The sequence below is a fragment of the Anser brachyrhynchus genome (assembly GCF_964034855.1).
Source record: "Anser brachyrhynchus genome assembly, chromosome: 6".
Lineage (NCBI taxonomy): Eukaryota > Metazoa > Chordata > Aves > Anseriformes > Anatidae > Anser > Anser brachyrhynchus.
This window is the reverse complement of record NC_137700.1, coordinates 45,010,308-45,022,878: the sequence shown is the minus strand read 5'-3', so window position 1 is coordinate 45,022,878 and position 12,571 is coordinate 45,010,308. Positions and strand designations below refer to the sequence as shown.

At 39.7% G+C, this 12,571-nt stretch overlaps 1 protein-coding gene across 7 annotated transcripts in view; it reads right to left on the bottom strand.

Annotated features, from left to right (window-relative positions):
• The window catches only part of INPP5A (inositol polyphosphate-5-phosphatase A), a 254,472-nt gene that overhangs the window by 96,616 nt on the left and 145,285 nt on the right, over window positions 1-12,571 (bottom strand). For all 7 annotated transcript variants that reach the window (XM_080596666.1, XM_080596667.1, XM_080596669.1 and 4 more), the window contains exon 7: window positions 5,662-5,714. In XM_080596666.1, coding sequence (XP_080452792.1) covers window positions 5,662-5,714 — 53 coding nt within the window. The remainder of the gene's footprint in view (window positions 1-5,661; window positions 5,715-12,571) is intronic.

Below are 12,571 nucleotides of genomic sequence, written 5' to 3'. Positions count from 1 at the left end.
GGATTTCAAGCCCTTTCTTCCCAGAAGTATCCACTGCATGTCCTCTCAGTGTCTCCCCTCTCCTTTGGCCTTACTGCTAGTGAAGTTCCACTTCCTCAGCTTTCGGTCCCTTGTGTGAGGTGAATCACAGCTCAGCTCCACCATGTGACTGAATTACCTTGCATAGGATTTCAGATTTGAAAAACAGTTTTTCCCTTTATAGTAGGCAAACATTTTGAATTTGAACAAAGAACTAAATTATAGACTTTGCATTGCTAGTCCCATGCACAAACCTTCCCTGTTTGACAATTCAGCATGGAGGTAAACAGGAACAGAAAAGGCAAACGTACCTTATGTACAAAAAGGAGTTTGCAGCCTGCCACCAAGAACATGGGAACAGATTTTGTCAGCTAGCAGTGTCCAGCAGAACCCCCCTGCTGCACAGGGAAATTCCCCAGATAATGATGGAGTGAGGAATTGTACTTGGACACAGCAGTTAATGGCAGTCAAATCAACAAACGTATGATAAAGGCACACTGGTCACCAAGCAGCTGGCATCCAGGCTTCTTCCAAAGATATTCTTGGTGGTTTTGTGTTTTTTTTTTTTTCTTTTCTTGTCTATGGGCAACAGTGTATCTTGCTGAATGAACTCATGGTTATGCTAAAGTAGTCCTACTAACCTTTGTATTTAGGTATAATTAGTACATAACTACAAAACATGATCTGGAGATGATGGCTGGAGATGTCCATTCTTGTCTGCCTGACAGACGAACAGAAAGAATTCCTGTGGGATGGGAAAAACCTCATGTCACAGGTGAAGGGTCCTCTAACCCATCCCCATCTGTCCAAAACTGCTTCTTCTTACAATTTGCTAATGAAGGACCTTCCATCTACAACTTACCTGTCCTGTCATAATTTATTTTTCATCATATTGTCTGGTTTCCTGCAAATGACACTGATTTCCATCTGCCATTTCCACACGGGAGACAGACAACAACTAGTCTCCTAGATGTGGCAAGCTCAATTTTTTCAACTCCTACTCAAATACTTTCACCACTCTGGACTCTAATGTTCTTTTTCCAACTTACTTAATGCACAGCATTCCAAACAAGACAGAATACTCTATTGAAGGGCTTGCTGGAGCTGAATTAAATAATAACCATACCTTCACCCATTCATGCCCTTCCCTTGATGTTTCTTGTAACACATCTCAGTAAGATAATAATGAACTACATTCAAATTATGTTCCCTTAATCTATTTCTACTGTATGGATAATCTGTCAGTTATTCCCAATATTGTATTGATGCTTTTGAATTCTCCTTTCAAAGAGCAATGCTTTACACCTCCCTGAATTTAAGCTTGCAATCCTACTTTATCTAAAACCTGAAAACAACTTTGATTGCCGATTCTGAGCTCTGCAGATGTTCTCAGATTGGCGCCATACCTACATTTGATAACTGTATTCTCTACTCCATCATCTTTGGCAAATATAAACTGTACATGCAAACTGTACTTAGACTGTAATGTATGCAGCGTGCTATCTTGTACCCATTAACACAGTAGGACTAAGAGCTATTGGAATAGAAATAAACTAAAAATAATAATAAAACCCCAATCTGGTTATATTCAAAATAGTTTAAAAAATGCAGTGTTCTATTTTTTTCTTAAAATAAAATCTCAGAGTGCCCCATAAATTCCTGTTAGAGAATTTCTTAGCTCCTTGTTTACACTAAAGATAAGCTAATGAAGAATAATGGATGTGAAAAATCTGGACTCACGGAGGACCTCAACTGGGGCAGATCACCAAATCGAAGAGGAGGAAAAAGAGGACATTTTTTCTGAAATATTTTAAGGTCACCTTTTTGTGGTTTTGGAAACCCTCTGTTTTTGGCATGAGGTACATTCTATAATGATGTTTTCCCAGGAAGGGAATATTAATAGCTTCCTTTCAAGGATTCACATGGAAGCATTTACAACAATTCCTGTGGATATATTTTTATTCAACTATTAGCACACAGAAATGTATAGATCAAAAGTCATAATTATGAAAACAGCCAGAACTTTGCTCACCTCAAATAAAAATAAAATAAAATACTTTGTTATGATGCTTTCGGATGTGGTTTAGTGGTGGACTTGTAGTGTTAGGTGATGGTTGGACTCAATGATCTTAAGGGTCTTTTCCAACCTAAATGGTCCTGTGATTCTATATAAATCACTTATTTATTTTATATGTATATGCATATAGACAGGGTTTAAACACTTATCATACCAGAAATAGACATATTACCATATTATACACTTAGATCTAACCAGGTTTATTTTCTAAACCCATATATTTTCCATAATATTTCACTTTCATTCTCCAGAAATTGCTCACAGTAACTTGCCTCTTTAACTTACCCTTAGAAACATTTGAGATACTGTTGGATCATGTGGATCACCATCATAGACTATTCCATACAGGAAACTACCAACATAGCTCACCTCATTATAGATGAGAAAAATCCCCACTCTTAATTTGCAACATACCCTTGTGAAAAGTAAGCATAGTATGTTTTCTGATCTGAACATCTAGCTACACACTGCTCCTTCCAAGAACTACCCCTTTGCAGTATCAATCCACAAATAAACATTTCTTTTAAAGCCATCCCTGAAGAGATTTTTCCTTCATAAAGGCCTAGAATTAAATTCAAAACTTTTTTTTTTCCTTACAAATAGGAAATCCAAGAGGATAGGAGAGAGATATCTGAGAGAAAACTCTCATGATATAAGACAATAGGCCAGAATAGCAAATTGTGCCAACATGACTTCACTAAGGGCAGATTATGCCTGACAAATTTGGTGGCCTTCTATGACGGGGTTACAGCATTGGTGGATAGGGGAAGAGCAACTGACATCGTTGACCTAGACTTCAGCAAAGAATTCGGCACTGTCCCCCATGATATCCCAGTCTCTAAACTGGAGAGACATGGATTTGATGGGTGGATGACTTGGTGGGTAAGGAATTGGCTGGATGGTTGCACTCAAAGAGTTGTGGTCAATGGCTCAATGTCCGAGTGGAGATCAGTAATGAGTGGTGTTCCTCAGAGGTCAGTATTGGTATGGGCACTATTTCACATCTGTGTCAGTGACGTGGACAGTTCGATCGAGTGCACCCTCAGCAAGTTTGCCAATGACATCAAGCTGTGTGATACAGTTGACATGCTGGAGGGACAGGATGCCATACGGAGGGACCTGGAGAAGCTTGAGAGGTGGGCCTGTGCGAACCTCATGAGGTTCAACAAGGACAAGTTCAAGGTCCCAAGCACAAACATGGGAAGGGATTGAGAGCAGGCCTGAGGAGAAGGACCTTGGGGTGTTGGTTGACAAGAAGCTCAACATGAGCTGGCAATGTGCACTTGAGCCCAGAAAGCCAAGCATATCCTGGGCTGCATCGAAAGAAGTGTGGCCAGCAGTGTGAGGGAGGCGATTGTCCCCCTCTGCTCTGCTCTCATGAGACCCCACCTGGAGCTTTGCATTCAGCTCTGGGGACCCCAGGACAAGAAGGACATGGACCTACTAGAACGAGTCCAGAGGAGGGCCACAACGATGATCAAGGGGCTGGAGCACCTATGAAGACAGGCTAAGACAGGTGGGTTTGGTCAGCCTGAAGAAGGGAAGGCTCTGGGGAGATCTCACAGAAGCCTTCCTGTACCTAGAGGGGGCCTACAGGAAAGCTGGGGAGGGGCATTTTGTCAGGGAGTGTGGTGATAGGACAAGGGGGAATGGCTTTAAACTAAAAGAGGGTAGATTTAGATTAGATGTACGGAAGAAATTCTTTACTATGAGGGTGGTAAGGCACTGGAAGAGGCTGCCCAGAGAAGTTGTGGGTGACCCACGCCTGGCAGTGCCCAAGGCCAGGCTGGGGGGGCTTTGGACAACCTGGTCTAGTGGCAGGTGTCTGTGCCCATGGCAGGGGGTTGGATTTAGATGATCTTTAAGGTCCCTTCCAATCCAAACCATTCTATGATTTTATAGTTTTATGACTCTGTGATGCTACCTACTTCTGCAGATCTTTACTGGTGGAATCACATGCTGTGTCATATGGATCCAGAAAAATTAACAAGAACCTAAATTATTTAATAGCTGCCTGCCTGGTTTCTGGGTGAAAACAAAGTCTGTAAAGGGAGAAAAATTTGCTGCTCTTTCATTTTTCATAATTTGTTTGCTTAGTGTAATGAACATGCTTATGCAAACAAGCAAGAACACTAGTAATCACTCACATGTCAAGCTGTATGAACATTTATCAGACTTTAAGATCAAACTTCTGATTTTAAGACATGAAATGACTACAGGAAGAATGTAAAACTGTTGTACAGTCACACGTTTTATGGTGACTATAACAAAAATAAGCAATAAAGACCAAAACTGTGACTAAATGGCAAAAAGGTATGGTCAGATTTCCATGTGGGGCTAGAGAAATCTGAACTATCTGTGGGTTTATTGAACTCTTCTTGTATTAAGACAAGGAAAATATTCAAGCTCTCTCACATATAATGTTTTGTACAACGAACTTCTCCCTCCGACATATACTATTACTACTATTATTATTGTTAAATACAGAATACAAAATACAATCTGTATTTTCAAACACAGTAAATATCTTCAGTCATGAAAAACACCTCCTGTCAATACTGCTTGGTACTGCTTCTTCCAAAGTCTTCTAATGTACAACAACATAATGATGTTCAACATTTATATTCATACAGTTGTCTGCTGCCCTCAACCCTCACCTCTTTATGGTTTGTTTAGGCTGATGGATAATTCTAAGAGCAAAAACCATTTGTTTCTTCCACAGATTTTCACAGCATATCTTACATGTGACTCTGTATTCATGACAGACAGGTTACATTCTACTTGTTTGATGAGTCACTTCCTAAGCAGTGCATGAGCACAAAGACGACAAGTGTGCTACCAGCTCTCTGCTGCCCCTTCACCAAACCTGGTTAGTGAGTGGTGGGCTGCCAGGTGCTTTACTTTACTCTGGGATGAAAATAAGCAAGCTCACAGAGGACAGGACCATGCCTTAGATTTAAAATGGGAATCCTGACCTGAATATGAGAGATAAAAAGTTCTGTTCCAGTAAAAATAATATAGTAAGAACTGGTGTAACAGTGCTGCATTCTGTAATGATAGGGTCCCTCCACTTACTTCAGGGGAAACTTGATGGGGCCTTAAATGGCCAGCTTAAAGAGTTCACAAAGAACAACATTTTTCCTCACAAATCCCAGGAGTGAGGGCTGCATCCACCCAGGACCAGTGTCTGACTTATGCAATGTGCTGTAGACCCCTGGCTGTATCAGGTGTGATGGGGAGGGGTTGGGGAATGCCTTTAGGTGGCACACTGTGACTCCATACCTGTCTCCTTAGTCACAGACACCGGACTTTTTTGATTATGCTTGATCAAGAGATTGCTTATGACCTGAATTTTCCCGTGTTAATTGCACATGCGTATGAATATTCAAATCACATCTTGTGATTTTCATCATTACAACTTATTGAGCGTTATGTGCTCAATAAACTCAAGTAACTGCTTTGGAACTAATCAATTCTTTATGTATATGAATACCTTCTCTGTAATAGTTGCTAATAAAAATACACGTAATACACATCATCAGAAATAATTTAAAGATGCAACGTACCAATCAGTAATACACCACCTTGTTCGAATGAAACCTTTTCTGGACCACTTGCACTGAAAAATAAGCAAATAAGAATCAGTCATCTTAAGCAAAGGATTACTGTGAAAGTAAAATGTACTTACGCAGAGAAGCAAGTAAAACAAAGTTCATCCATACAACATAACTAAAAAGCACTACACACTCACTGAAGAGGCTTGAAAACATATATCGTCTCTCATAAATCCTGGAATTATTTACATTTTTGGTCCTGAAATACAGTTATAAACTTATGTGTAAAATTAACGTAAGACCTGGCAGTTGTTTAGATAACCAATTAGGAAAGCTTTTTATACTTATGTTCGTCCTAAAACAGCAAATTCTTACTGCCTATGCATAAATGTCTTGTCTCCTTTGTAATTTTACCTGACCTGTAAAATGTCATCAGAGATTTACATCAAATTAAAATGAATGAGATGTGCTAGAAAGCCATTTCTCCTATTGAGCCAACCCACCTAATATTTCTATAGAAGTTAAAGGGAATTTAAATAATGGTAAAACATCACATTTATCAAAACTGTAACGTTTGTGAGAAAGCCACAAATCAGCTCTTGCCAACATACCATACTTCTGGTACAGCAAAAGGATTTTTTCAGCACCACTCCTAAACCGCTGCCATGAATTACAACGTCCCACAAAAAGACATGATTCTGCATCCTTTTTATTCACCGTAAACAATGAATGTGGGGCTAGGTGAACGTTCACTGGTAATGATTGCTGCACCAGACAGGCCTAAATAATGATGCCAATGATTCTGTAGCAAAAGACTGCAACCACTCATTACCAATAAAGCACCAGCCACAGCAATGTGTTTCCCACAGTTAGGGGTATCACTCCCTAAGCCTCTCCTAATGTACTGCCTATAGTCTTCAGACGAGACTCACCAGATGTAATTATCTGCCTCACTGTGAACAGACAGTCCTTATGAAATTTCAAGGTCCAAAATCCTCCCAAGACATTGAACTACCTTGCAAAATCTAAATGGACTGTTCTCTAATCACCTTTCAGATAACAGTTACGTATCTCCCACCTCTTCCTCTCCTTGTTAGGCACAAACAAAGTAACAACAAAAAACCTCCTTCATTTCTGCAACTGCAATCAAGACCAACCAGACATAAAACTCCTTTGCCAGGGCCCTTTCCCATGAGGATTCTCCCTAGATTCACAATATGCTTACAAAGATTTAAGAATGTTTATTTTACTGAGTAAATAGCTTATTCTTGAAAGCTTTAATGTGAAAACAATTTATTTATATGCAGTTGTTCTCTTCTACTCAAACCCAGAAAAATGTGCAAAATTATCTGTAGATGACAGCTTATTTCATTGACCACACTCAACTTTAGAGCTTATAATTTTGTAAAAAAAAAAAAAAAAAAAAAAAAAAAGCGTTACCTGCATGCTACAAAACTAAGAAGCAAAAAAATGTCTACGAAATTCAAGAGCATACCTTTATCCAAATTTATGTACTATAATTTTGGGAAACCTGATGTTAATATTTGTTACTTCAGATGGTAACTTCAGAACCACCTTTCTGCAGGCTTGTATGACCTTCCCACACAGACTTCTACAGCCAAATTTTGCTGTGAGAGCTGCAGGAAAAACTGCAGCTTGGCTGTTTACCTGAGGACCTGGCTGTGCTGACCCCACTGGAGGAGGGTCCAAGGCCCTTCCTGAATGAATTTTATCAGCTTTGCATTGCTATAGCAATGGACAGCACAAGAAAATGTTCCTCTTGACACTGCTGAGTCCAAAACCAGTGACTAACAACAAAGTCCTTTATCCAGCGAATCAAAATTTGTATACCATAGAGACAAAATGAATAACTTTCTGTTCTTGACTTATGTCTGTACTTAGTTAACTTTCAGTGCGATCACAGGACATATATAAGACAGAAAAGAATAAATTAACAAATATTCTGCCAAATGTAAAAATTTCCTACAGACAAAAAGAGAAAAACTTTATAAACAGAGATTGTACAGAGTAAATGGTCTTCACCTCTGAGCATATGTGAAGTTCATCCCTTGTGCCACCATGCAGATCACCACCTGGTGACTGCTAGCAGCTGACTGCATCAGTTCTGCAACTACACACAGGTTGAAATAGGTGTTTTTGATGAGACCAGGTGTGATAATCCCAGACTGCAAAAATCTCATATTTTTGAATTATTTAATAAAATTGTTCATCTCCCTGTCCATAACCTCCCTGGAAAGAACTCCAGAATGTCAAGACATGTTTTCTTCCACTTTCTTTAGAGACTTCTTCTTTTCTTATGCCTTCCTTTTCCAAGCATATTCATTTATTAGTATTACAGAAGATGAAGGTACAATTGAAGCATTGTAGTAAAGAAAGAGAAAACCATGTATATTTTATACGCTGGTCAGAAATAGAAAAAGAAATTATATGACTCGGGATACATATCTTTAGCATTACTTAGACTAAATCAGTTATCTGCATATATAATTTTCATCAAATTAGACAGTTTTCAAGGAGAGGAGGACCACCAATCTGACCTTTACTGTGTCCACAGAGGATGCAGCGCTATAAAGAAGTCCAAAGGCAGAACTCCACATTAACAATGAGGTGGCCTCATTATTAACACAGGGCATTACCAGTGGTTTCTGGACTCTGGATATTCTCTGGGATTTTTAGAGATATTTAGTAATTGACATCAACTGTTTGCTGATGCATCCAGGTGTGGGTTTTTTTTGTTTCTTTGTTTGTTTTTTTTTTTTAGGAACGTGTGCTTTCTAGAGCAAGTAAACTTGCTTAGGTCTAAAAAGATTGTATTTAGGGAGGAAACCCCAACAGTTCACTATTCTAAAATCTAGTCAATGGATACATTCAGAGATGAAATAATTAACCTAAATCTTTATTGTTTTCCCTTAAGAGATCCCAATTTTTAATTTTTCTTAAACTGCAGCTCTACTGAAAAAGAACTCTGTGGTGGCTATGAATAATTATCTAGTTTATTTTAAATGTTTTCTGTGGTTCTTGCAGTCACTGGTCAATTTGAGTGGTAGGCTGGAGGGATAATACACCAATTCTTCCTGACAGCCCAGCCTTCACAGCTCAACTACAAATCCCATAATCCAATAAGGTCCCTTCCATTCAGGGTCGCTGTGATGACCATGGCAATACTGTTACAAGTTGAGATTTGGCAAAATGTCAGCTTTTTTTTTTTAAAAGGAAAACACTGAAAAAAGTTAAATGCTAAAAGCATTCAACATTGCGTTAAATATAATCTCACTGAAAAAGGGGCTTCTGTCATCTCGTTCCTAAAAATAACTGTATCAAACTCCTAAATACTGAAAAACAATACATTGAACTTAAAATCAAATAGTCCAAGCCTATGATGCGGTCCAAGACAGTGCTTTAAATTGAGCTGTCATTCTTCATTTGCTATTTTCCTCTTTGGCAACACAATAGGTACTTCAAAAGATGTAAAAGAGAAACAGGGCCAATTACATTAGGTTGCTTAGAGCCATATCCAGTTGGGTTTTGAGCATCCCCAAGGACACTGATTCCACAACCCACCTGGGCCTGCCTCTCTTCTAGTGTTTATCTGTTTATCCTTATGGTGTCGCATCTCCCCCCTGCCCCGTTTAGTCAGATTTTCCCCTGCTGCAACTGCTGACCGCTGCCCCTTGTGCTGCTGCTGTACACCACCCAGAAGAGCCTGACTGCATCCCTCAAAAGCCAGCAGCTGGCCGCAGCAGCCAGCACCATGGTACACCTTACCACCCTCTCCTGGCAGCACAGACCAGCTCTCTCATCCTCCTCCAGCATCTCCCAATTCAGCCCCAACCAGCTTGGTGCCTCTGCTGTGCTTGCTCCAGTTTGCCCCCATCTGTCTGGTCCAGGGGTTTCCAAAACCAAAACGCTGGAGACGTGATGCCAAATAAAGGGGAGGAGTCCCTTCCTGGGACCTAACATAACTATTGTTGTCATTTCATACTGCCAAAGCACAGTGCTGGGTCATGTACTTGCCGTCCAACAAGATCCTGGTCCTTTTCTGTTTTCTGGACAGTCTCGTCCAGCCTGTACTGCTTTACAGGTTATTCCATCCCTTTAGGGGATACTTGTCATTAACCTTTGCCAAACTTTCCCATCAAATGACTTCTTCAGCCTGTTGAGGTCCCTCTGAACAGCAGCCCTGCCCTCTACCGCCTTTATTGCTACCCCATCTTGACATCATCTGCAGTCGAGCATGTGTTTCTTCCTACTGTCCAAACTGTTAACACGGATGTTGAGTAGTAATGACCCCAGAATCAGCCTGAGGAACACCACCAGCAACCAGCCACCTGCTGCACCACAGATCACCACTCTGAGGCTGGTTGATGGCCAACTTCCCAGCCATCTTGTAGTCTGTCTACTCTAGACACATCTCACCAGTTTGGCTTCAAGGGTACTATAGGAAACTGTAACAGAAGCCTTGCTAGTGTCAGTGTAAACAACATTTGGGGCGTTCCCTTTTGTCCACGCAACTGGTCACCTAGAAAGGTTTGCTCCATCACCTTCCCACAACTGAGGACAAGCCGGCTGCCTGGGACTCTCTTTTTTGCCCTTTTTGAAAACAGCTGTGACATTCATGTTTTCCCAGCCCTCAAGAAGCTCTCCCTTTCCAATGGCAGAGAAAGGCCTCACAACGACATCAGCTGGATCCCTTTCTCCCTGGGATGTGTCCTGCCTGCTGCCATAGACTCATGTACGTACAATTAGCTTAAGGTTTTGTGTAACCATAGCGTATGAGACTGAGAGTCCTGCCGTCAATCATCACACACTTCTTCTACAGGCCATCCCGCAGGCCTTCACTCTGACTCTGTCACCGACTACCACACCAATACAAGCGATACCAGTATAAAGCATGCCCAGCCCTTAGCTCTGATGCCTTACGTTTCATGCAAGCCTTCATTGATACAAGCCAATTAAAAGGTATTTACAACGCAACTTGTTTCATGACATGGTAAAACACAGGAATCTCTTACTGTAGTTTGGCGTTTCCTCATGCATGCATTGCGAATATGTGTTTTAAGGGCAGTAGTATATCTTAGATGTTACTTTGCCACATTTCTTCTTTAATAAGTGTAACTGAAATTCCAGCAAATCCCTATTAGAAGTCCTTAAGAAAAATCACAATTTGAAAACTTGTAGTTACATTCCATCAGCCTTTTCTTTGTGAATAGAGTCTCTCAGGAGATCGTGCTGACCTTTTAAAACCCCCTAGAAACACCACCTACATAAATAACCTCTGCTACATCGGGTAAAAGGACCTCCAGACAACATTAACATGAAGAGAGAGGTTATAGAGGGCTAATGTCAAAAAGCACTGTGAGCAATAAGTAATGCACACAAACCATGATTGATAATGACTAGCACAGAGCTTTAATTCATCTTTTCTCCATCATTTTACTGAGAGGGACCATATCAAATTAAATAGTGACCCAGCAAGGGTTTATTCAACCATACAAAACAGGGGCATGAAGGAAAGACATATTAAAGTGGCAATGACTGCAGTGTAATTGCAGCTTCTTAAAGGGACACCACCGCTCACAGATGAAGATGGGAAATCTCCTATGTGAGGCAGCCAAGCACTGAACAGGCAGAACAACTGACACACCAAGCAGTGTTCAGTATTAACAGGCCTGTGTCGTTGCAGTGAGAACTCGTGCAGAAACTTGCATCTCATGTACTCATAATATGCTTAATGTTTTACTGACCAGCAAAAAAGGCATATTTTGGGGCAATTTTCCATAAAAACCATGTGGAATGCAGCTCCACCCCCCAAATGACTTTCCTTCTTTCCTTAGATCAGTTCACAAAATTAAAGAATTTGTGTTATTGTGTTTTTATTAGTACGTATATGAACTCTTCAAAGTTTCTTTCTGATTGACCTGTATTTCAGAATGCTACATAGTACATGGGAAACTCAACCCTAACTCAGCCTTTGAACACTAAACAAACATTGGAACAGCACTATTCAGTCATATTCTTACTGGTAAAAGATTTTTAAGAGCCATTATATAAATATAAAGTTCACTTATCAAAAAATGTATAAGGAGACCTCAGGAATGTGAAGTTAATCTATCGAGTAACAAAGTCTACTATGTAGTGTAATATCAGTAATTTAAGTGATAATTTGCTTTTTGACACACTGCTTTGATCACCATTTATTTACCAGAATACAGCATAGAGTTTTACTTAATAATACTTCTACCAGAAGACCAAATTTAAGTCTCTGTATGATGCAAACAAATATAAGAAATACATGATAAAACATACACTTGCTCCACTTATTTGCACATACAAAACCATGTAACGTTTCAATCGTTATTGCCATTGGCTTTTTCGTATACGCATCACCAGTGAAGAAACCAACCAGTAGCAATATATAATTTGTTCATTAAAAGTTATTTTAGAAAACAGAAATACAATAATATGCAGCTTTTGATGTTACGACAGAGTTAAGTATTTACTTGTAAGAAAGTTTTAAGTTATAATGTCAAGTTGGCAGAAGGCCTGTGGAACTGATGGGTATGGGTATACATATAAAACAATGATGAGAAAGAGTAACACAAACCACCAGCCTGTTCTCACACTTCATATCCACAGAGATACAATTTATTCTGTTTTCCAAGACATCTTCTTTTTTCTCCGGTATTTTACTAAACTCTCCAAATAACATTTAAATCTACAGGAATTCCTTTCTCTCGAACAGCAGAATTTAGGGTTGATGGGAGTATAAACAGAGGATCTAAATTTTAGGCTCCCATCCAAAACACAATAGTAACTGCAGCTCATTTCACCTGAAGTGTTCTGAGAATGCAGTATTTACTAAAGGTAGATAACTACCATAACAAAATCTGTATTATTAAAG